The sequence below is a fragment of the Nylanderia fulva genome, unplaced genomic scaffold, assembly GCF_048542155.1.
Source record: "Nylanderia fulva isolate GAGA-0341 unplaced genomic scaffold, ASM4854215v1 Scaffold39, whole genome shotgun sequence".
Classification (NCBI taxonomy): domain Eukaryota; kingdom Metazoa; phylum Arthropoda; class Insecta; order Hymenoptera; family Formicidae; genus Nylanderia; species Nylanderia fulva.
Genome location: NW_028190466.1, coordinates 1,535,010 through 1,560,909, shown reverse-complemented (window position 1 = coordinate 1,560,909; position 25,900 = coordinate 1,535,010). Strand labels below are relative to the sequence as shown.

General features: G+C 36.0%; 1 protein-coding gene across 1 annotated transcript in view; it reads left to right on the top strand.

The window, feature by feature from the left end:
- The window catches only part of LOC114944597 (uncharacterized), a 140,304-nt gene extending 119,462 nt beyond the window's left edge, over positions 1 to 20,842 (top strand). The window contains exons 3-4 of the mRNA XM_085485707.1: positions 14,937 to 15,273; positions 15,592 to 20,842. Of these exons, the coding sequence (XP_085341833.1) occupies positions 14,937 to 15,273; positions 15,592 to 16,144 (890 nt within the window). The 3' untranslated portion in view covers positions 16,145 to 20,842. The remainder of the gene's footprint in view (positions 1 to 14,936; positions 15,274 to 15,591) is intronic.
- Positions 20,843 to 25,900: the final 5,058 nt, after the last annotated feature.

Genomic DNA, 25,900 nt, shown 5'->3' with positions numbered 1-25,900 from the left:
GAGGCTGGAAAGGAGAGCATACTCGGAGATGGCCGAGTGTCGACGACACGAACCGATTCCGAAGCTTCCAGTTCCTCTGGAAGCCGACGAAGACGATCTCCAGGTGGGGATAACATCTGCTCTTATTGTTAATGTGATTATCGCGCATGGTTTGCGAATTCGGTATCCCGAAATGCGAATTTTTACAAAATATATGGCATTCGATTGTCCACATTTGTCCGTAGATAATTGTTCTTTGTCCACTTTGCAAAAAAATTTAAGTAAAAGAGGAATGAATTTTATCATTAGCACTCCTAATGCGTTTATTAAAAAATTATGTATTTCTTGATTGATTTTTTATTTTTACTTTTTTTCTTGGACAAATGTCAATTTTTTAAGAATTCGCATTTTGGGTTGCCAACTTCACAGACTTCGATCCTATTTCTTTGAAATTGATACTTCATTTTTCAAAAAACTAATTTTTTTTAATTCTGAGAGTGCACCCTGAAGAGTTCTTGTAAGTGCGTCAGTTCTCATCGCATTTAATTTTTTAAAATTAAATTAGTTCGGGACTATTATATCTGAAGTAGGGGAAATAAATTTTTTTAAGTTCTGAGAATGCACCTCGAAGAATTCTAGAGTTCCTTATCAATTTTAAAAACAGTTCTGGCGAATTAATTTAAGCAAAAGAAACGATTTAATTTTACAAAATAAAATCTTTAAATCAGCGATAATTTCAAAAGTATTAAAAATAATTAATTTTGTCATAAGGTTTCTTTGAGAAAACTCTTGTGGTGCCATCCAGAACTTTCAACAGAACTTAAAAATTTTTTTAAATATTTTAAATCGAAAAATTCTTAATTTCCCGTATATGATGTTGCCGTGCGAAATTTCGAGGCCGTTTTGTTCACGGAAGGTCGCGACAAGAGAAAGAAAAAGAGAGAACGGTTCCGGAGTTTCGAGATTGGTCGAGGATCGGCTAACGTGCGTCTGTGACGCTTTTACTTTAATCTTTTGTCTCGCGAGAGCGAATTGCAAATCTGCGATTATGCCGGCTTACGATTTATAATTGAGAAAGAGCGAGATTAAGCCTTTGTAAAATATTGTATATATACAGGGTATTCCATTTTAATTAATATTGCTGAAACTATGGCTGTAACGAGAAAATATTTTATATACAAAGTTAAAAGGTTTCGAGAAAGAAAAAAAGTTGATAATCTTGAATTTTAATTAAGGGGTTAGGCCACTGTAGAAATTTCAAAAAATCGTTTTTTTTTTTTTTTTGCTTAAATGATGCTTTAAGATCTTAGAAATAAGAAAAAAAAGGTTTTATAACGGAAACAAATTCCTAAGTGTCATTTTTGGAAGTTACATAAAACTTTAAACGCGTTTTTCTCGAAATCACTTTTTTCAAACTGGGCGACCTCATAACTCCCACAAATCTTGACCGATTTACTTCAAATTTAAACTGTAGCTTCTAAGATACATTTGTCAGCGAACTACGTACGGATTTTACGTTCCGTTGTAAACTTTTTTTTTTACAAACAATTTTGTGCAAAATTTTTCGAGTGGTCATTTTTGGAAGTTACATAAAACTTTAAACGCGTTTTTCTCGAAATCACTTTTTTCAAACTGGGCGACCTCATAACTCCCACAAATCTTGACCGATTTACTTCAAATTTAAACTGTAGCTTCTAAGATACATTTGTCAGCGAACTACGTACGGATTTTACGTTCCGTTGTAAACTTTTTTTTTTACAAACAATTTTGTGCAAAATTTTTCGTCAAAAAATGAAACTTTTTCTTCAAACTTGTGTCATTTTTACAAAAACAATTATTTTTTAATTTCCGTACGTAGTTCGCTAGCTAATGATATAAAGAATTAAAAAAAATTTGGTTTTTTGTTCTACAGCAAAAATTGGAGCAGCTAGTAGGTCGCCCGTAAGGCACTGTCCGAAACGAGTGGTCATCGTTGCAGAGCTCTGTCACCGCCATTTTGTAAAAAAAAAATGCAAAAAAATTTTTTTTATATATTTCGAAGTATGTAAGATTAAGTACTTAAAAAGGATTTTCTATCACTGTTTTTGTTTTATAGTAAAAAATTATCAAAAATAGGCCTTTTTTGGGCGCTCTACAGTGGCCTAACCCCTTAAGGCCAATATTTTTTTTTTCTTCAATAAATTGATTCCTCGAAATAATTTCTATAAAAAATTATAAGGATGGAATAGTTAAAAAATGAATGTATTTTAATGTGGTATATAATTTTACATAAATTTAAAAACATCAAAAAGCTTTCGCAAATGATTAACAAAATGACAAATTTTTAATTGCTCTCGTATATATTTTATTGCATATGTATATAATTTTAATATATATATATATATATTCATTTATAGGATGTATAATTTTATTTAAAAACACGGATAAAATCGACAAATAGGATATTTTTTTTTACAAAAACTTAGTTTTTTTCGATAATTCTAAATTTTTTAAAATAAAATTTTAAAAACTCAATATTTTTGACTTTAGATGCGTCTGGATTTTTAAAGTAATGCATTTCTCTTATTAACATTTTCGTACCGGACGATTGCGCGATATATCACAATGGCAATTAATCAATTAAGAGCTTAAAAGCACGAGCGATTCTTCACCTATCCTCTCGCTCTTCTCTCTCTTCTCGCCACGAAATAAATATGGATGATTCTGCATTTTCGCTGCATATTCATATATTGCGGATTCGCGACGCGCATCTCTCGACGCATTTCAACATTGAGATTCAATATCTCATCAATTCGATCTGCGGACATGTGTTGGCGATTTATATATAATCAATTGAAGACTCTGTGTAAAAATCTTTGATTATCGTCTCATTGTGTCTCGACGCAGGTTTCGTCACAAATGGAGGATGAAATATATTTTTGCGATCGATTTTCCACGATTGATAATTTTTTTAGAGGGAAATAGAGAAACACGAAGAAGAGAAATAAAACGAAAGTGCCTCGATAAGGCGGGGAACAAATTGTAACGCGGATCTATCAATCTAAATCTGGGTCAACGTCGAGTCGACGGTCATTTTGCTTCACGCACACGCGTACTCTTTAGGATTTCGCGGCGACTTTATCCGATCAAATACATAAAGTAATGCTTCCTTCGTTTGCGTTCCCGATCGTGCGACTCCTATGTTAATCTCTCTTAACCTGTTGCGCCGATCTCGGAAAATGTATTTTCGTTTCCGGATGCTCTCGAACGACAGGAAATACATATATATATATATATATATATATATACTTGTTATATCGATCCGCGACTCCCAAAATTAGGATATGTCCGCAAACAACTTTCCGCGCGTTTGATACGTTGCGCGTTTGTTTACGACGTTTTTGCGTATGACGAAATTAAGTTATGCAAATTGTTATGCTGATTCTTCGATTCTCCTCTCGAGCTGTCTTGACGTATGAATTAAGGAAAAAATTATTCTCAATTTTTCTTAAACAATTTTTTTAAATAAAAATTTCATTCAATTTTTTCTTTTTCTTTCATTCAAGAATTTTTTAAATTCGAATAAAAGCTGCCTTTTCTCTTTAAATCAATTAGTTTGTCATATTATTACGATAATTAAAAAAGAAAGAAAGATAAAAATACCTCTTGATTAAATTAATAAAAATTTTTTACTTAACTCCAGAGGAGAATAAAAAATACAGAAAAATACAAATTCATTTGTATAAATAATGTCGAATGATGACGCATGTCGTAATCGTGTATTGCTAAATTATATAATTATATATTTAACAAAATTCAACTCTTTTTTTTTCCTGTTGCGAACGATGGCTGCGGAGTGAGTTACAAAATTTTGCAATAAGAGACCATACTGCGGTAAAATGCAAATTGAAACACTCCGTCACTGACTATACACTGTGGAACTTTCGTAATCGCTCTTATCGTCGAGTCAATTTCGATGCTTTGCGAAACTAAAGTGGCAATATCATGACCTGACGCGCTTTTCGTCGATGACTTGTGCTTTTCTCTTTCTCTCTCTAGTACTTTAAGCATCTAGGCTGACGAAGTAGCGTCCCGCGTGGCAAATTGACCGAAAATGATGGATGTTGAAGGAATCCGGCGAGCGAGCAGAAGAGAGAAGTTATATTCTTCTTACGACGTGGGCAAGAAACTTCTCGGTAAACGTCGGCTCGAAAATAATATAATATCGTGCGAAATACGGCGCAGAAAAGAAAATCTCGCCGACGCGAGAATCGCTTAAAATTCAAATCCCTTCCGCGTTTTCACTCGCGATATCGAATCCAATAATGATTTTTCGCCGACGTCGAATGTTATCGTAACATATACGCTTACGAAATCATTATTACGTTCGCGTTCTCGATGCTTTTTTTTTTTTTTATTTTCATTTCCGTAAACCTTTGTTCGCGTTCGCGACAAAAAATTCGCTTCCTTCGTCAAACTTCGTTTTACATGAAAGAGCCAATTTTTTTTATCTCTCTTCATGCGCGAACGTCGTCGACGTCTTCGCTCATCGCGACTGCGAGAGAAAGTCGTCCGAATGGTCACGGCCTATTTAGCTCTGCACAATCTCGACGAGAACGTTGTGGTATGGCTCTCTAAATCGAGGGAATAGCAAAATCCATTTCTCTTCAAGCTCAACAATTTAGATCTGAAGGAAAAATCGCGCCATTTTTGAGTTCAGAAATCGAGATTAACCATCAATTTTTTTCAACGTACCTTTATAAATACTTTGCCAATAGGAAAACTCCAAATTTGCATTAATATAAATTTGTAAATAATTATAATAATAAATAAATAAATAGATAGTAATAATTAATCTCTGTGAAGTTGGCACTTCATTTTTCAAAAAACTAATTTTTTTAAGTTCTGAGTGCACCCCGAGAGTTCCTTAATGATTTTAAAAATAATTATATAATATAAATTTATAAATAATAATAATAATAATAATAAATAATAATTAACCTCTGTGCAGTTGGCATCTCATCTTTCAAAAAACTAATTTTTTTCTTAAAGTTCTGAGTGCACCTCAAGAGTTCTAGAGTTCCTTAATGATTTTAAAATATAAATCATATAATACAATATATAAATTATTATGTAAATAATAAATATAATAATAATAATATTTTATAAATTTATCTAACTTAAGTTAGATGCTGATCTGTCAATTTGCAGACGTGGACGAATTTTGGGCTTAAACTGAATTGAAAAATTCTAGCGAACGATGTGCAGGAAGCAAATAATCACGATTTTTCCGATTTTTTTTGCTCTCCTTTGCGAGTGAAAGACACATTATTCATTTCCGGTGACGAGATCCTTATCGGTACATCGATTGTTCGTCTTTCCGCGGAAAAAGAGGTTTCTCAGGAGTACAAGAACCCTATTTCTTCCTTCGAGAATTATACTTTATGCGCGACATATGCTTTATTTACTCTTCAAACGAGCTGGTACTTTTATTTATACGCTGTCGGGACGATATATTTCTAAGAAATTGCGACAACCGCAAAAGCGTTGCGTCGATCCAGCACGCTGGAAAGATTCGTTTCTTTATCAAGAGTGAAAGTCATTGCGTGTAATTAATAGAATCCTCGTCCACCAAGAGGGGACCGACTATAGATCGTTCTTTAATTCGAATGGAATTTTCTACTTATGAATTAGGCGAGAAAAATGCAGCTTATCTTAATCTCTCGTCGAATTTCGAAATTGTGATAACTAAAATTCTCATTGATTAAAAAAATGTGTAAATAATAATAGTTATATGAAATTCAAAAAATATCGTTCGAGAAAACTGAGTTTCGCTATCGGAATAAAATCGAGAATTAATTAATTTAAACATGAGAGGTATAAAAAAAAATACAAAAACTGCGTTCTTATGCAAGAAGCTATAATATAATATCCGCGATGTCGGGGAATAAATATAGGATATACAAAGTGTAAATATAGATACGACTGCACACAGCGCATGTCCTTTAATTAAGCCATCGGTTCAACCCTTTGCACTCAAATGGCTGGATTTGCTATGAATGCAAACGAATGCGTCTGCTCAGGGTCAACCTTTCTCCCTTTCTGCTTTTGACAGATAACCGTGTTTAAGTTATTCACAAACGTGTAATTTTTCTACGTGACGCGACAGATTCAGAAACAAGTCTGATTTTTTATCTCGACATATATCTAGCATATGATACGAGATTAACTGTAAATCGAATGTAAAAAGTCTTATCGATCAACAAAATTAAGATGGCACAAAAAAAAAGACATCACACATGTGTGATATCGAGAGACAAAAAAAGGTAGTCGCTTCGCGTAAATTCCGCGTAAACCACACGTACTTTCTCCCCGCATTTTCCTTCGACAAAACAAAGTAATCGATACGTGCAATTTATCCCGTAGGGGATAACCGGCCCATCGATCTTTACGACAGGATAAAGTTTTATGAAGAACCGCGAGAGAGCCTCTGTTCGAGCTGTACGCGTGCGTGCATCACAGTCGCTTTACGACGCATTTGAAACACGATATTGAACCCGGTGGTTAATAAACCCGCGAGAGAGCCATTCAATCTTGCCCATACGAGGATTACGCTCATTATACGGGATGTCCCGGAATTACTGTCACCATCCGCTTACTTCCAAAAGCGCGTTCAAAGATTGAGATTAGATGAAACAATTGTTATTTTTAACAATTTATTACAAATAGATATTTCCATGAAAATATTCCGCCGATTTTTAAATATAGACGATGATTTTTGAATTAATGAATAAATAGAGTGCTTGTGTCTACTCAGATAAAAGATGTAAGTTCTCTCAGAATTTTGGATACTTTTTTGCATAGTTTATTAATTTTTTCCGCTGCATCTGATAATTCTCGTATCTCACGTGTGTAATGTGCGTATATAGTTGTAATATACATCCGACATTAATTCACTGAAATTTTACTCCGTTTCACCGAGCGTAAAAAATAAAAATAAAATAAAATTGATTTGAAAACAATTTAATAATGCGCGAAAGAGAATATTCGAGCACGCAACAGATTAATACACGTACATATAGAGATAAAAGAGAAGGAGAGAGAGAGAAAGAGGGGGAGCCTTCCGAGATGTAGACGAGACGCGACGTCAATTTCGCACTCTCTCGGTTCACCGTCCGCGAGATTTATTTATAAGCGCGCGCGCGCGAGATTTCTTTTTATCCGCTGCATTCCTTTCAAGGCCCCGGCGGAGAACGGGCCGTTCGTTCGTTCTTTCTTTCCTGCGTGTAATACCGAGAGCGCTTTCTACCTCTCCTCTCCCTCTCTCTTGATCTCTCTCGCTTGCTCTCGAGTCTCTCTCGTTCAATATGGTTCACCACCCACCGCCGACGTCTCTCTCTCTCTCGCTCTCTCGTTTCGGCAGAATATCGATGGCGTACGTCGACCGAACGTACACTCGAATAACGATCACAAATTATGAGCTGCCGTTCTATACTAGGCCCGATTGCTCCAAGCATATGTAATATGACTATCGAGTGACGCGCGAAAGTAGACTTTGTGTGAGTTCTCATCGCATTTAATTTTTTTTTCTTAAAGATTATATCCGGAGGAGGTATTTCCTCAAAGTCACGTTAATTCTTTGCCTCTGTGAAGTTGGTACTTCATTTTTCAAAAAATTAATTTTTTTAAAGTTCTGAGTGCACTCCGAAGAGTTCGTGTGAGTACGTGAGTTCTCGTCGTATTTAATTTTTTTAAATCTAATTAGTTCGGGAATGTTATATCCGAACTAAGGGAAACTAATTTTTTTAAGTTTTGAGTGCATCCCGAAGAGTTCGCGTGAGTGCATGAGTTCTCGTCGTATTTAATTTTTTTTTTTTTTAATCTAATTAGTTCGGGACTGTTATATCCGAAATAGGAGAAACTAATTTTTTCAAAATAGTTCTGACGAATTAAGCTAAAAAAACGATGATGAATTTTGGGGGTACTAACTTTACAAATTGAAATCTTTAAATTAAAAGTATTAATTCTTTCCATAACTGTTCGAAGAACGTTATTCTTGTGACAGCGTTAAAAGATAACTAAATGTTTACATACGTGTTCAATTCATACAGTTTCCGATATTTAAAGAGTCGAATTTATTATATGTATATTTGCTTATCGAACTCGCATTTTGACTAATATTTTTAATTATAATTTAATTGGAAATCTACTAAACTTTAGCTCCAAAATATTAGTTACCATGGCTAAAATTAAATTTAGACGTGGTGATTAAATTTCAAGTGTAATCTAAAATTTAGTAATGTTAATCAATTTTTTTGGTGTTGAAATGAAAACAAGATTAAAATTCACAAAAAATTTTACCGAGAGAAATAAGATTTTCCAAACAGATGAGATGTAGAAAAATCTTTATTATCGTGAAAAGAGTCGCGAATGTGTGTGTCTCTGTAATTAAATTTCTCGAATGTGGACGAGTTTCCGTCGCGTTAAAATTTGACGCAAACACCCGGTATAGCAGCGCAAACGTGTTCCCGGCGAGAAACATCGTTTACAGTTGTGCAGCGATCGAAGCTCGTATTGTGGTCGGATGGTTTTAGGAGTGGTGGCATGGGGGAAAGGGGAAAAGGGGGTTAGTTTGCCCCATTGCTGCCGCTTTCAAACAGTCGTGACTAAACCGACATTGTTACTAAATCGCCATTAACTTTTGGCAGGCGGTGCCCGAACGGACTCTGTGTTATTTATAGCACGACTGACTATGTGTAGAAATATTGTTTAAAACAAAATTCGATTATATTCTGTGCGATATATACGCTGCAAAAAAAAAAAAGATTTCAATGTCGCGTTTCGCGCATCTCGTATTAAAAAAAATAAATAAAAAAAAACGCAATAAATGCGGAGGCAAAATTGTTCGAAAGTTATATATATTTAACGTGTATATTTTGTTTAATGGTTTTTTTGTTGGACGAGAGGAGCACGTGATATACATCGTAAATGCGATTTAATTGTATAACGCGTCGTCGTTCGCATTGTTAGTAATTAATGTACAATTATCGACGTGCCACGCTATTGTGTCCTCTTTCGATGACCTAATATTAAGATGGCGCGTGCAGAAGGGAATCTAAATTTAGTCGAGCTCCGAGCTTCATTTAATTGCCAAAGACTACGCGACAATGACATAATATCCAGCGCGTGACGGCGAAACTTTAGCAGAGAATTGTCATATTTTTCGCAGGCACCTTAGATGGTTTTTTAATGTCACTTGTATAGGTCGCGTCTCGTTATAAAGGACGCCAAGTCTTCATAGAAAAATCTTCTCCGTTTTTTTTTTTCACCACCTTCAATTTAGCTAGATGATAGCTCAAATGAAAGTTTATGACTAGTAGATTAACTCTTAGAAATCTTATGTCGAGGCGAGAGCGAACGTTTCAAAAGAAATAAGCGATCCGAAAAATGCATTAACTTCAAATTGCTGCAAATTGAACAAAAATAAAACATTTCAATTGTTGACTAAAATATGCTTCTAATGTGAAAGTTTTATTTCTTTTTTTCGATTTATTGTAATTTTAAGTGTCACCATCCTTTGCTATACTGTAAAAAAATATGTAAAATTACATAAATAATGAATATAAAATTACAATATAAATAATGAAATTGAAAATGTTATATTAATATATTATATTTATATTATTTTTTAAAATTATTTATCGTTTAATTTTACATTTATTATTTATGTCATATATTACATTTTTTTATACAGTATAATTGCTTATTTTTCTTTGAAACATTAACTCACACACCTCGTAATATTTTATTTTCTAAGCCATAATTTTATTCTTTAAGACATAATATTTTTAATAATATTATTTAGCTGAATTAGAGATGGTGAAAAAAGAGGGAAGAATTTGTGCGAACTATATCTAAGTTTCCTAAGGAACGTCGATATTGAAGAGGTGCTATAAGAAAGCCTCTCGCGTATAAATCGATTTCCTTGAAGTCTTTGCTAGTGTTTGTTAAACGGGGGATCGAACTAGGGAATAGCCGTCATGAAAGTCGTGCTGGTGTAATATCAACTGAATAATGCCAAGTCTTTTTAATGCTGTTTGATTATAAGTTGCCTTTGAGACGTTTATTCCTCAACTATAAATACGTATAAATGTATATATTAATTAATTCTCGAATTTGATTGCAACGAGCTTCGAAGGAGCACAGTAGAAAAATTTTTATTTTCTTGTTAATGAATATTTAACACATTCATGTGTTAATTTAACATATTGCTGTTGTGTTAATTGAATTTAAATGTTAAATTATTAAAACAACTGAAAAAAGATGTAAAAAAAAACAATGAATTTTACACATTAAATATGTTGTTTTATTAGTGACAAGATTTATCTCTAAAAATTTACAGAATAAAATGTTATTTTATAATATAAGTGGGGATGATAAAATCTAAAAAATTAACATATTTTTACATTAAAACCATGTTAATTTTACACAAAATTTATTGTAAATTACTTGAAGTTTTGCATTTTTTGTATGAAAATATTAACCCAGTATCATGTTAAATTAACACAAAAATTTCGGACTTGTGACATCTGTCAAATTTTTCAGCTGTGAGGGAATTCTCCAGCTGCTCCGAGATATTTCGCCGATCCTCGGTCTCGCTAATTAATTCTTAAAGATCTCGTAACAACGTCATATTCTCGACCTCCACCTGCCGCATCGAGGTGATACCTCGTAAAATGTTAAAGCGTCTCGCTCTCGCGAGATTAGCAGACGACGAAGAGGTCGCCAATCTACGACGACAATGTGTTAGCGTATGTAAATAAACGACGAAGAGAAGGAGGGAGAGTCTGGAGAACGATGGTCACGAAGGGAAAGGGTGAAGAATCGTGGATGAAGAGAGAGGGAAACGCGACTGTGCAAAGGCGGACTTTGCGCACGTCAGGTTAGGTAACGCGTATCCATGGCGGTTTTTCCCCTCGTGGAGAAAGTTAGTCTAGGCGTACCTCGAGCGTAAAATCGCCTCTCTCGAGAGGCGTCATCCTCTTCCCTCTCTTTCTTCTGTGCACAGTTGAAAAATTTGTGTGTTAAATTTCATGGATATCCTATATGTGTCTTAATTGGTCCGTAGAAATTTTGGTGTTAATATTTTATAATTATAAAATAAAATATAATTATATAAAATGAAAAATCAACATATTTTCTGTAAATTTTGACAGATAAATCTTGTCACTAGTAATGTTATTTTTTACATATTTTTCAGTTGTTTTAAGTTCAATTAACACAACAGCATATGTTAAATTAACACATGAATGTGGCTTAAATATTTAACGGGGACAAAAAAAACACAAATTTTCCTACTGTGTGTCTTATTATCGCACTGTCATTCGCTAAAAATATTTTGTTATTCTACACGTGAGATTACGGAATTCCAAAATTAACCAGGACCACTTTCAAAAGTGGTTTTGTATCCGCGAGATCCAAAAAGCGAGAGAGCGAACTCTCTCCTTCTAATCAAAAGGATTCCTCATTAAAAAAAAAAAAAAAAGAAAAATATTTTATATAATTGCATTAGCTTGACTTATGATTCCGGAATCCCCTTCAAAAACAAAGAAAATTCCTCTCTCCACTCTACTTTCTCTCGCACTTTCGCTCTATTTTCTACGGCAGAATTAAGTAACGATGCTCCCGATGATGAGAATCACTAGGACGACACCTTGGACTGTCGCCTCGGTTTGTACGACTTTTGATTTCATTTATTTTAATTTATTATGAAAAGATATATGCACATATAACAATTATTAAAAGCAAAAGACGCAGAATAATATGGTGAAAAAAAGTTTTGACACAATCTGTCAAATTAGTGATAAACTGAACATCAGACAAGAGACACATTTTTGATCGAATAATAAAATAAATCAATCAAAGTCGTACTTGGAGGCGAATTTTTTTAAGGAGATTGATTTAGCAACAAGTGTCGCTGAATTTCTCGAACGCGACCAAAATTTCGCGCGATTCCGACCATCTTGCGAAAAGATAGCGCGAAATACTTGGCCCGACATCTTGCGATGACGTGACGTACCTTCATGTTAAACTCCGCACAAGACTCGAATGATATTATCCCGTAGGGGGATGATTTTAATTTAAGCGTAAAAATACACAATATTGTAAGTTTCGTTATTGCAAAACCGAAGAGAATTTTCATCAAATTATTACTCAAAATTTAATAAAAATTAATGGGACTCACTGATACGATGCGCAGCAGCGGAGTTGTATAGTATCTGTAAAATATAAATACATCGAAATTATATAGTGAAATTTAAAATAATTGATCTTTTGACAAATTATTTACGTTCAGTTTAATAGCAATAATGAATAATAAATAAATTACTCTATAGTTATTCCTCGTACAAGAAGCTTTGAAACACTTGCACTCGCGTTATATTTTTTTCACTGATTTTTTTTTAACTACACACGTCACTTCACATTTTATATTTCGCTAAATAAATATTCGACGACGAAGAAATCACGGAAATCGAGCGTCGCGAAAACTTTGTCACTTATTCGGGAAAAAAAATTGGCAATATGGCGGCGCGATGATCGTCGAGTCGATCTGCGATTTTTACGCAAATTACGAGGTTGATTCGTCGCGTAACGATACTTGGACACGATGATACGGAAGTGCGACCGGAAACGCGCAATCGGCCACTCGGAATACGATCGACAACGTCGAAGAACTCCGGAAATTTGCGCGTCGAAAGCGCAGCGGTGATTCTCGCGATCCACCCTCGTGAACTCCCGCGCGCGAACTTTCGGCGGGACGAGTCGGCGCTGTGACGTTACGCGTCACGTGATCGCGCGCGAAAGCGCGCGAACGAGCGAGGTTCGATTAAATCAATCTCGCGCCCGCGATCGCGATCGGATTTATCCGATAATTAACGATATAAATATGCTATTAATTATCTACTCATCTACTAATTAATAATTACACTTGTACACCTAAAATCTAGAAAAAAAATAAATGTGTCAAATCTTGGCAATTATAATTAATGATGAGAAATTACAAATCGATTTTCCGTTCGTCTCGTCATTATTCTAATTGACTTTCTCGATTAAACAAAGAATCAGAAAATGGACGACCGTGGGATCTCGATGAAACGGTGAATTAATAATTTTCACGCGATAGGATCGATCGCGGAGATTGGAAATTAGCCGTCTAGCGAGAAAGAGAAGCGCGCAATTCAATCTCCTGATGGTTCTCGTCGAGAACCGGAAATGATCCTGCGATCCCGGCCGGAAGTAACTTCCATGGCGATTTAAAATATTCAAAAAACATTCCCATACGTGAGATAGAGCCGCGTCCTGTCGATAGAGAGAAAAATGAGTTGGCGAGGGAGAACGTTTTTCCCTTCGATATTAAAAGTGCAGCAATAAGATCTGCGGAAATATGCGAAGATAACACGTACGAAGTAGCGAAATAAAAATAAAAATTGCCGTCGAGAAGGAAAATTTGAAAATGACGGTGTATGCATTTTATTTAAAACTTTTTCGCGAGATAAAATCTCATTTTTTATTTTGCACCATTAATTTGTAATTTAATTTATTTATATTTATCAATTTACTTAATCGACGTAAGATATATATTTGTCGATGACATTTCATAAAATCAACGAGGTCCCAGAACAAAAAGCGCCTTTTTCTTGTCTTTTCGCGCTTTACGCTTTTTTTTTTTTACGTTGGCTCTAGTTTACCTGATTTTTTTTTTATCGAATTCGAAAGAAGTTTTCAACAGATAATAAATTATTTTCGCGATTCGCGCGGCGACTTGTTGCCATTGTGACATCGTCGTCGATTACGAGAGAGACGTCGCGATAACGGAACGCATATTTTTCTTCTCTCTTCCCTTCTCCTGATCTAGCAACGCGAAGCAGACGGACGGGATTTATTTACGCGCCGCGTGAACGGAAAGACGGAAGCGTCGTCGTGTAACTGGGTCAGTCGACGACGATAGAGGGGAAAAGAAAAGGAAAAATAAAAAGAGTCTCCCTAGATTAGCGCAGCGCAGTAGATACGCTATATGCGTGAGTGCGTAAACGCATAGTTATTACCTCTTTTTTTCCTCCATCCCCTTCTTGGGTCACATTGTTAGTTAAAATTCTCACAAAATGGAACAAAAATCGTGAAAAAGGTATGTGTGTTGTAATCGATTTTTTTTTAAATCGACTAATAAATATAAATGACACACGCACACACAGATATGTACGCGTTATATCGACCGCTAGAAATTGTTTATTCACTCGACTATGAAACACGTGGAATATATTGTTTCTGTGTAAATTTTTCTACGAGCTTTTGTAAAATTCATTAGATTATAAATGATATATTTTCACTTGAAAATCTACTGAACTTGTTTGCTCCGATAAAATTCAGTCTCAAATTTTCTTCCTTTTTACTACAATGATTCGTTACCAAAATATACCTCGTTAGCTTAATCGATTTATGTTAATCCATATAGAAGATGATTGTTGGGAATCTATAGAAATGCGAGAAAAGCACTATATAGATATATCCAGTTCTATGACGTGAAAGGAATAATCTTTTTAATGTAGGGTGGGACGTTTTGACAGAAATCAGCTGTTTTGACGAAAATCAGCTGATATTATGGTTCTAGTTATATGAATAATATTTTTAATTTAAGGTGAGACGTTTTGACAGAAATCAGCTGTTTTGATAGAAATCAGCTGTTTGACAGAAATCAACTGATATGACCCTGATTAATATATGAATAATATTTTTAATGTAAGGTGGGACATTTTGACAGAAATCAGCTGTTTTGACAGAAATCAGCTGATATAGTTCTGGTTATCCTGGAATTTATCTAAATCTAGGGTCTTGAATGATATAATAATTATAAAAAATTTAAATAATTATAATTAATTAAAGGGAGAAGTTGCAATAATGTTTTCTTCTTGCTTTTGCAGACGCTAAAATGAGATTGGAAGAGGATCTGGTGATCCGCAGGAGTCGACCCACGATGATCTCCGCCAAGTATCGCGCCCGCGAGGAACGTCGCCGTCTGATGAAGATCTCCGCCGTGAAGCTGAAGAGGATCGAGGATCCCGAGGCGAGCCTGTGCCGATCGGTCCTCATCAATAACGCCCTGCGACGATTGCACCGCGAGAGCCGGGACGACAAGACGCGGAGTTACGGTACCCTACCGGTGGTCGCATCCTACATGGACGACATCAGCAAGGAGAACAGCGTCGCCGGCAGCCTGATCGCCGACATCGCGGACGAGGAGGCGTCCTCCAGAAAGAGGTACGCCAAAAATGCCTCTTATTTTTTTCCTTTTTTTTAAATAATTTTTTTTAATTTGTATTCTTCAATAGAGAAAGGTTTTACCCTCTTCCTTTTGTCTTCAGAATCCACTACGTTGAAAGAAATCAGCTGTTTTTTTTTCAGAAATCAGCTATTTTGACAGAAATCAGCTGTTTTGACAGAAATCGGCTATTTTGACAGAAATTAGCTGTTTTGAAAGAAATCAGTTATTTGTGATAATGATTATTAAATAATAAAATAATTTCAAAATTTCTTGCAAAATTGAAATTATATATTGATTGACTGATTAATTGATAGGTTGGCCGAGGACTCGAGAAACGACGGGCTCAGTTCCAAGAGGCAGAGGCACGACGATCTGGATCTTCAGGACGACGTGTTCAGCGACTTCTACATCCTGCCGCCGACGCCGCGCTTGCTGTCGCACATCGACGAGCTGCAGCCGGAGCCGGAGGCGTCGCATCATCACAACCATCACCTCGGCTTCCCTCCGGAGGATCGTCTGGGCGGTAGCGTGCTCGACGTGCGATCCGGTAGCGCCGGCATCTCCGGGACGACCGGCGGCACGAACTGCCACTCGGTGCTCTTCCCTGAGGATCTCGACGACGCGAACGCCCACCTCGCGAGATCGTGTACCGACATGATGGAGGTGGCCGACGTGGTAGATCCGGATCGGCTCTGTGACTTCGCCAGGTTCGCCGACTCCGCTCTGGAGGAGCGACTGGCCGAGCTGCAGTCCCTGGACGAGCACTTCGACCTCACCAAGTTCGAGCGCAACAATAATCAGAGCTGCGGCCGCGCCTTCCACGATATACAGACCTTTCACAGTCTAGTGCCCGGCCTGGAGACCTAGACAACGGTGCTGTCACAGAATTACGAAGATGACAGGGCGGCGACTTTCGAGGATGCGGAATCACTTGACGAGGCCTTTATCCTCGCGAGTGGAAGATGTGCACGCGTGTCCGGAGACGAATGACGTCATTGAGTCGCGTAGTGTCTGCTGAAAAAGTGCTCTAAAGGATTTTTACCGCGGGCAAAATTTTACGATGGGCACAGTTAAGCTATTAACGCTTAGAATCGCGAAACAGAACCAAGTGTCTCGAAAAGCGGCTTTGAACAAATGTATTTTTGTTTAAAAAGAGAGGCGTTTCGAAGTTAAAGTTTATTTATACAAAATTTATCGATACTCTTGGCTTTCGCATCGGCTAAAAATGACAAGGATTCAAATTTCAAAATGAGATGCATATTTATGAGATTAATAATATTATTATTATTATTATTATTATTATTATTATTATTATTATTATTATTATTATTATTATTAATAATAACATCGCAAACTGAGCGTTGAATTTCTAATCGATAGGTTACATTTTTTCTACAATGTTTCAATATTGAAATTTCAACGCTCAAATTCTTAAATTTTGAGATTTGACAATTGAATTAAAAAATTAACATCGCAATGTCGAAGTTATATCGATAATTTTATGTATATAAATTTTTTCTAATTTTCTTTTTCACTGATGTGTTTAATATTATAATTTCAAAACTCAAAAATTAATTCTTGAATCATATCTTAAATTTTGAGATTTGAAAATTTAAATTACAAGTTTCGTATACGAAAGAGGATGCCAAGTAACATAACAAATCGTCGCATAATATGCACTGTATCTCGGACGAATCATCGCCTACGAGAGTCTGACTCATGCTGGTAATAATCTACTTACGGCTACTGACTCAATGTTCAACACGAGATATGTAATAACACCGCTCTTTAATCGGCCTTTCCAAGTAGCAATAATCTTGGTAGAAACCTTTCTTCAGCCTCTGTAAAACCGTAGAACCATACAGTTTTGGTTCTTAATGTTATAAAGGTGAGACCAACTATTACAGGCTTCCCGCGAAAGACAACACGGACGAAAATACCAATGGTCGATGTTGAAAATCTACGATTGATATGTTTGTCCACTCTATTTCATCGACAATCGTTCTTTACACACACTCTCTCTCTGATGTGTAATAGTTGGCTTCGCTTTTGGACGCCACACTTGAATCTATTTATACATCGACATAATATCAATCCTATTTTAAAGATGATAACTTTCAGCCGATTATCCGTATATGTAATTATTCTTTTGTACAGAAAGCGCATCCCTTCTTTATAACAATCATTTTTTTCTATAGAATTGTATTCTCGATATTTCTCTTCCATTTTTAGAAATTGTACAAATTTTATTAATTTTTTTACAAATTATTTTATAAATTGGAGAGGAATATATTATATATATATAGGTTTTTTGTTAACTCTTCTGTCAATGCATATTCATTTTTTCATCAATGTATAAGTACCTGGTACCAACTACATGTTTTACACTGCGACAGTTTTTCTGATATCAGATAGAATATCAAACGATTTTTCGCATATCTGATAGAATATCAAACATTCTTTTCCAGTATATTTTAAGTGGTGCCTTTTATCTTATAGCGGAGAAAAATTTAAAGTTGCTTTAAGTACCCAGATACATCTCAGGTAGCAAGCACGTGTCCATTAGACGTTAAATGACGTCACTCTGCTACTTGGGATCTGTTCATTGACAGAGGAGGTAAATTTTCTGAATAATAATAGCGACCTTTGTTCGATCCTGACTTGCGCGTTGTTCGCCCAACTTTTGCCCGCGGTTCGCACCTTGCAGGGGCCGAGGAAGCGTCGCGGAGACACGTGCCTACATACAGTAACTCTCCGCTGGCGCGACGTCGGCCTTCGATCGAGCACACGTGACACGCCCATTGTTTGTACATATACAGATAGATTTTTAAGAGAGCACGTTTTAATAAGAGTATAATAGGATGAATTATGTTGCGAGAGAAATAGCGCGTCTCCCCAGGAAACGCGATTCTGGCGAAGAGCCTCGAAAAGAGGAATTTTGAACGTCTTTCGCTTCCTTCGGACGACGTTGCTTGAAGCGCGAACGCGCGAAAAACTTCCTCGTCGACGTTTCGAATGGCGTTTTAAAAAGAGCTATGAGATTGTAGTCTTTACTACTACTAGGAGAGGCGGAGGAGAAGATCGCGCGGAGAATCTACGGTTGTAAGATTGCAATTTTTTGCACTTTATAAGGGAATCCTTTCCGCTTGGCCGATACGGAAAGAACACTCGCTTCTTCGCGGTTCTCTCTCTGGGAAAAAATTCAAAATTTTATATCAGAAATTTTATATATGGTGTCCGTAGGGGGGCAAGAGGAGGCTTTTGAAATCAATAACAAAATTAAACATTTGCTCTCCTTTTAAATAAATATTGGAATTTATTTGCACGTTTAATATAAAAAATTAAAATTAGCAAAATGAAAAAATTAAAAAAAAAAAATTAAGAAAGAATAAAAAGTAAAAAATTTTAATCGTGTCCCCCAAATTTTTTCGCTGGGGAAACTTTTTATAGGTATTCTCACCCTGAAAAAAATCCTGTAAATTATATATAAAGAATACATATAAATAAATTTCATCGTTTCTCAGAGATGCGAGCAACTGTTTCCGAGTTTCACGGCTAATGCGGAATACGATTCGCTCCAGAGGATATTCTCCGAATTCGCCATTTTGTAAGCGCGACAGAGAGACACGCTCCCGCGTAACGCCACGACGAGCCTTAGCTGTTATACGTTTTATCGTATCATTTTTTGTTAATAATACTTTTCTTTATGTACGCTTGAGAGGAGTGGAAATGGTTCCGACATTAGTTGTACTTTCTCGCTGGCGATTTCATCCTTCTATGATAATCATCCTGTATATATCGTTGAAGAGAATGAAATCAACATGGAACTTGATTACTTTACGATATTGCATTGCAAGATCGATAATAAAAATTAATCATGGAAGGAAAACATCTCTCGCGAACGAGAAATGCTAAACCTTTTCGTCCTTCGAGCGTTTTTTTTTTTTTTTTTAGCGAATTATTAAGAAACTGGCGCGTTATAAATTATTCTTCGATCGGTTGTGATCGATCGCGAAAGTTCTTCCTTTTTTTCCTGGAACGACATGGAACGGAAGAAGAGCCTTCGTAGATCAACGCAGAAATCCGAAATCGAGAAGCGCGATTTTTACATTAGAAAATTTTGTTTTTTGTTCGCGCAAAATCTATATCTTGTTTATCTTATTCTTATCATAATTTTTTAATTATATCTAAATGCTAAAGCCGCGAGTCATCTTGAATTTGAATCGTTAATCTCGCTTGACTCACAGCATTTGATTTTTAATCGAAAGAAAATTTTTTCTATTTTAATCGAAAATTAAATTCGCCTTTCTTCGACTTTAGTTATCTATGTTAAGAAATGTGTTAATATTATTTGCAAACATTACGTTTGAAGATAGTTAGATCATTGGAATATAATTTTTTTCACGAACTCTCTTCACGGATTCTGCATGAGTGCAATATCTTCATTCCTCTGATATTTGCTATTTTTTTTTTTTTTTTTTTTTTTTTTTTTTTTACAATGATTTTTATCGACGATTTTTTACATATAATTTTAGACACTGCCGCGTTTGTTAAATTACTCGAATTGCTCGTCGTACACGCATTCACTCATACGAATAATAATATTAATAATAATAATAATCTCTTTCTCATGTTATATATAATATATATTTTTGCGTTTTTCAATGTCACGAATTTTACGAATGCTCAACAAAAAAAAACGATGAACGCGGTAATATGTGAAAAAATATATCCCTTAAAGTCGCGGAATGAATTGTATTATTTGAAGTTTAAAATTTTCGCACGATGGAAAACGTCATGTGTGTCAATTTATTATAGTTATTATCGGTATCAACTCGACGTACATACATACACACATACACGCAATTCTCTTTTATTTTTTTTCCTAACTTATTTTATTCCTCACAAAAAGTGCTAAAAGGAATTGGATAATGATTTGTCATCCATGTCGCGCATCGACCTATCAAAAAAATACGTATATATAATATTTTATTCAACTCTCAGAAGAAGCTCTTATCCTCGCCACAGAGATGTCGAAAAAGAAATTGAATCTAATGTTTTTCACTCAAGAGTAAAATCTCCCGTCCTTCGGAGATATTGTACGTTAGAGGAAAGATTGTCAATTAGACAGACAGAGAAAAAGACTAGCTCGCGCGATTTTCTTACAAGTTTGCGTTCTTTTCGACAACCCAAAAATATTCTGAAAGAGTTGGAAAAAATTACCAAAAAAACACCATAATAAAAGGACAATTGTCTGCGACGCGCGTTTGAAAAGAAGTGCGCTGATAGATGATCCAAACTTCCTTCCGGAACACCTGAGCCTGTGAAAAGAACCGGAACACTCGCATATTGTGTATATTTAGCACCCCCGATGAACGGAAATTACACAGATACGCGTAAAACGGCTCGATGCGTTTACATGTAAATAGTTCGCCTTAGCACTACTAAGATAATTAGCTATGTATAAAGTTTCATACGTTGTTTAGGTTCTTTTTTAGTACTAGTTATATCCGAAATCAGTTACCAATTATATGAACAAATTGCAAATAAACTGCAAAAACGCAATCTCTCGTCTTTTTCTCTCAATTTTTCCCTTTATCCACATTTTCAGAAACTCAAAAAAAAACCGACAATATATTATATTCTAGTTTTGAGACTTTTGCGGCCATTGGAATCATCAATTTCCGGATGGATACCACGTGGTTGAACAGCGTAATGCTATATTATTATATTATTTATTTAAAATAGGAACGATATATTGAATTCGACCCAAACTAGCGAAAGAAAATTTTTATTTTATTTCCACAACGTTTCGACCATCTGTTTTTGGTCCTTTTCAAGTGAGAAACAATTAATTAAGATTAATAAAGATAAATATTTTGATGTTAAACGCAAGAATTAAAATTTACATACTTTCTTAAGAAAAGCGCAGTTAGTTGACACTGTTGTCATTATTAAACAACATGATTATATCGAAATTTTTTAAATATTTGAAAAAACGTTTGAAAGAAAGTAACCGCATCTTATCGTTATGATGGATCGTCAAAAACGAATTTAATATATCGTTCCTATTTTAAATATCACTGGCGACGTTTTAAGTATTCAATTTGATATTATTTATTTAATTGCATATACATTATGCAGACATATCGCAGTGGCAGTGGTGAATGAAATGGAAGGCTGCACACGCTTTTGGATGGTTTTTTTGTTCTTTTTATTAATTTTTTTTATTGAGACTTGCGAAAAATATATACAAAGGATGGAGAACTAATAATATAATATAACTATTACGCTTAGAAACTAAATAAACAAAAGATTATCATGCTAGCATTAACATATGTTAATATTAATTTAAATAACATAATAGTTGTAACACTTTGTATGTATATTGTGTTTGTGTGTGTGTGTGTGTCTGTGTATATATATGAGCATGGATGCGTCGAGACCGAAGGGAGAGAGAAAGAGAGAGGCTTCTCCCTCTCATCTTTCTCGGTGCTCCCTCCCTGTCATCATCATCCCCCTCGAAGATCATTTTTTTTCCTCACGCTCCTTCGCAATGGTACGTATAAAGATCAGCCCCAAAATTCTTCTCTCGATCACGTTGCTAAAAAAAAAAAAAAATTTATCACTCTCACCCCCCCCCCCAAAAAAAAGCGAAAATCGTTCGCCCCCCGTGATATTATTGCTTCGAATATCTCCGTCGTTCGAGATCGTCGTTCCGTTTTTCCTTCCATCCAACTGGGACCCCCACTGGAATGGAACTCTCAGCCAGGGATCCTGATGCCGGATCTGAGGAAGAGCCGTACTACTTGAATCTGTGTAATGATTATTTTCGTTCCTCGCGAGGACGTCTCTTAATTCTAAGGGTGACATTCTCGTAGAGAATCGGATCAAGGGGACGCGCGTGTACATACACCTTATTCCAAATAATCTTAATCTTAATTGAAATAAAAGGAAAAGTCGATGAAGAATCACCTACCCTAATAAACGACGACCTCTCCGAAACTCTACCCTCTACTAAATCCTAGCTAATTAACGAATTATACACCTTCTACCGCGATCGATCCCTGATTCGCGATTTCCTTTGGTCACGGTCGGCCTAAATAATTTATCCCCCTTCGTCCCTCCTGGATTGTGCGGAGAACTTGATCGAACGCTTCGGCCGAAAAGAGCGAAACGAGGCACGTCGTGATCGTTAATTAATTTATTAATTTATTAATTAATTAAAATAATTAACTTTGTGTATTAATTTATTAATTAATTTAATTAATTAATTGAATTAAACGCAGAAACAAGAAGAAAAACTCGAATCCAGGACATCCGTGACACGTGGTTACAGGGGGTTGTGCGCTTTTTTCGTCATCCACAAGGTGATGATGTGTGACATGTTTGATACATTTGTTTAATAGTCCGGAATTTGTCGGACTATTGAACTTTCGCTTCCGAATACGCAAAAGACAAATCCTTGTACATGATGAAGTTTCATGATCAAACACATGATGCGTCAAACGTCCTAGAATTTTGTTTCGCATATATTTTATTTCGCGTACAATTAATTGAATTTACGCGCGTCCTCTTCATTCGATTCCATACGAGAATAACGCTTAGAATTGTAATATTTTTTGTATTACACGTGCAGGCAAAGTGGCACTTTGTGTGCGTCTTTTCTGTACGGAAAGCGGCCGATTTTCCCACGCCGCCATCTAGCGGCGACACGGTGAGTGAATAAGTCGCGTTCAAAGCCATTGCCTGCGGCTCAGCCGCGTTCAAAGTCATTGGCCACTGCTAAAGCCGTGGGCAATGCTTTGCCCACGGCTGAAGCCGTGGACAATGACTTTAAACACGGCTATTCCCGCACCGTGCCGCCGCAAGATGGCGGCGTGCGATCGGCCACCTCGCGCATATAAAACACGCACAAAGCCACTTTGCCTGCACTTGTAATACAAAATAGTATGTGTATCACGTGCGGATTGACAACTGTTCACTCGCCTTCGGCTCGTGCGTCCATCCCCCGCACTCGTGACCACAGATTTATAGACAGATCGCCGATTATACGTGTAAAATAAAAAGATTTTAGCCTGAACTCGCACCAAAGGCAAAGTTTTTTGGTAAAATCAAAGGATTTTATTAGCCTGGACTCGAACCAGGGGCAAAGTGTGTCGGTAAAGAGCAAAAATGACGGTCTCCTCTTTAAACAGGCCTTTGGCGATCTGTCTATTAATCTGTGTCGTGACCAATTGTCAACTTTCCGCACTTGATACACAATATACTATTATCAACGAGGCAGAGGAACGAATTGTAGATTCAAGTAGTACGGCTCCCTGGCCGAGAGGTTGATCGTTCCCCATTAAATCAAAGCAGAAACGACGATTAATTAAATTCTGATTCGCCCTTTCCGCAGAAGAGAAAATAACTCGCATTATCGAAAATAATCAAATAATGTTCCTCATCCTGAAGAGATTTGACGCATCATTCGCTCGTGTCTCCGACACGATCATATAACAATAATCTATATTCATCAAGGTATCTAACCTGAATATATAGCTCGATTGCGCAATTATGAATAATATCGACTTCTCGAAATTGATATCTCAAATATTTTCGAAGACCATTTTTTTTCCACATACTCGCGCCAGATACGTTTTTTTTTAATTACAGTTAAATTAATCTTCGCAATTCTTCTCCGACTTCGCTCTCTCAACCCTTCGCGAACAAAGTTCACCCAAGGTGAACCGTGATGAGTTCGATCAATGAATTTTTGAACACAATTTTTCTCGTGGTCGAGAGAGAGAGAAAGAGAGAGAGAGATGCAGGAGCGCGGTTTTTTGTCGATTCGCTTCGATAATTTTTCTCTCCTTTTTTCGCGCAAGAGGGACAAAAGACCAGGCTCCACGTGTTGGTTAAGACGTCTTAAGAGCGCGACGAAACACCATATGTGTATAAGTATATGATCCTCCTCGAGAGGCTCGACCCGCGTAAAACTCGAGTGCGCGTTCTTCACTGTAAAGAAATATGTAATATATTGCACAAAAATATGTAAAATTACATAAATAATAAGTGCAAAATTACACAATAAATAATAGAAATTTTTACCTTTTCATTATTTATCATGTAATTTTTACATTCATTATTTATGTAATTTTACATATTTTTTTACAGTGTTATTGCTCCTCTTCGTTTTCCTCTTTTCGCTTCACGCATTTTAATAAAATATCGCGATATCACCCGCCTTCTGAAAAAATATTCCGCGCGCACGCAAAGAACAAATCGAAACATCTTGCGTGACGCGCTTCTCTCTTCATTTTTCCATCACATATGCTTCGCTTTCTTTCGCACACTTCGCACACGATCTAGTTTCCTACGCTTTTTTCCTTTCTCCTCGAGGAGATCCGCTTCGCCAAGGCCGCGTTTTCTTTATTTATCTCGCTCGTTTCGCTTTTCTCGCGACAAGGGCACCTTGGGGGTGTAAATCCTCGCAATCTCCGTTGATTGTCAGTTTCACGCACGCAAATCGGTTAGCTTGCCCGATTTTTTCTCCCCAAGTGGCTCTTGTCGAGCAAAAGTGAAACTTGGAGCGAACGAAGCTGCTGGTTTGTTACAAACAATTTGATACATTATGCTTCTCTTGCAACGTTCAGTCACACGCAATTGAGCAAACTCGATTTTCGCGGTATTGCAAATTACTTTCTACTTTTGCGAAAAAGGCAAATCAGAATTATCATACACATCGATTAATTATACACGTAATATGTCATTACAAAATAATTTCATATCTCTAGTTCTAGATTTGCTCTGTACAATTGGTATATCTCACTTGCTTTCTCTCTTTCTCTTTCACACAGATTCACGCGCATTCTTCCTTTAATCCTTCAAACATGTTGCATTTAAACCTGATATAACTTGCGATTTAATTATTATGTATTATTACATATCGCGATAAATTATAAATATTTCACTCAAGTTATCGTAGCAGCATCTTCGTTCGCTCGCATAATTTTGCATAATTTTTCATTGTAAATTGGGTGAGAGATCGCACACCCATTTTCATATTTCATCAATTTTACCTCGAGACGATTTATTGACTCTTAGGATCTACGATTACTCGAGCAATCGAAATCGTGCCTGTCATTTTGTTTATAAATATCGAAATCCAAACATATATATCTGCAAAAAAAAGTCTTCGAACGTGTTATTTATCCTTCAAAAGACCGAACATATTACTAAAAAATCAAATCAGCTGTTTCTTATCTCCGTAAAATCGTCACAATAAAAAAGGACACCGTCCGAATATACAGTGTGTCCCATTTTAATGTCCCACCCCAAATAAGTTTTTTATTTTTGATTGTAGAAAAAAATGTTTCAGACAAAAGTTGTATGTCCTCCTCGAAATTATACAATTTTTGTCTGAAACATTTTTTTCTACAATCAAAAATAAAAAACTTATTTGGGGTGGGACATTAAAATGGGACACCCTGTATAATTTATTTCCGCATGCGAGTGACGATAAATGGAGATAGCTAAGAGTCAAACATCGTTTCGAGGTGAGTTTATGATTTTTTCTTTCTAATTTACACTTTCTGTGTGCAGAGCAAGAAAAATAGAATTTCTTAAAACTTTAACTCA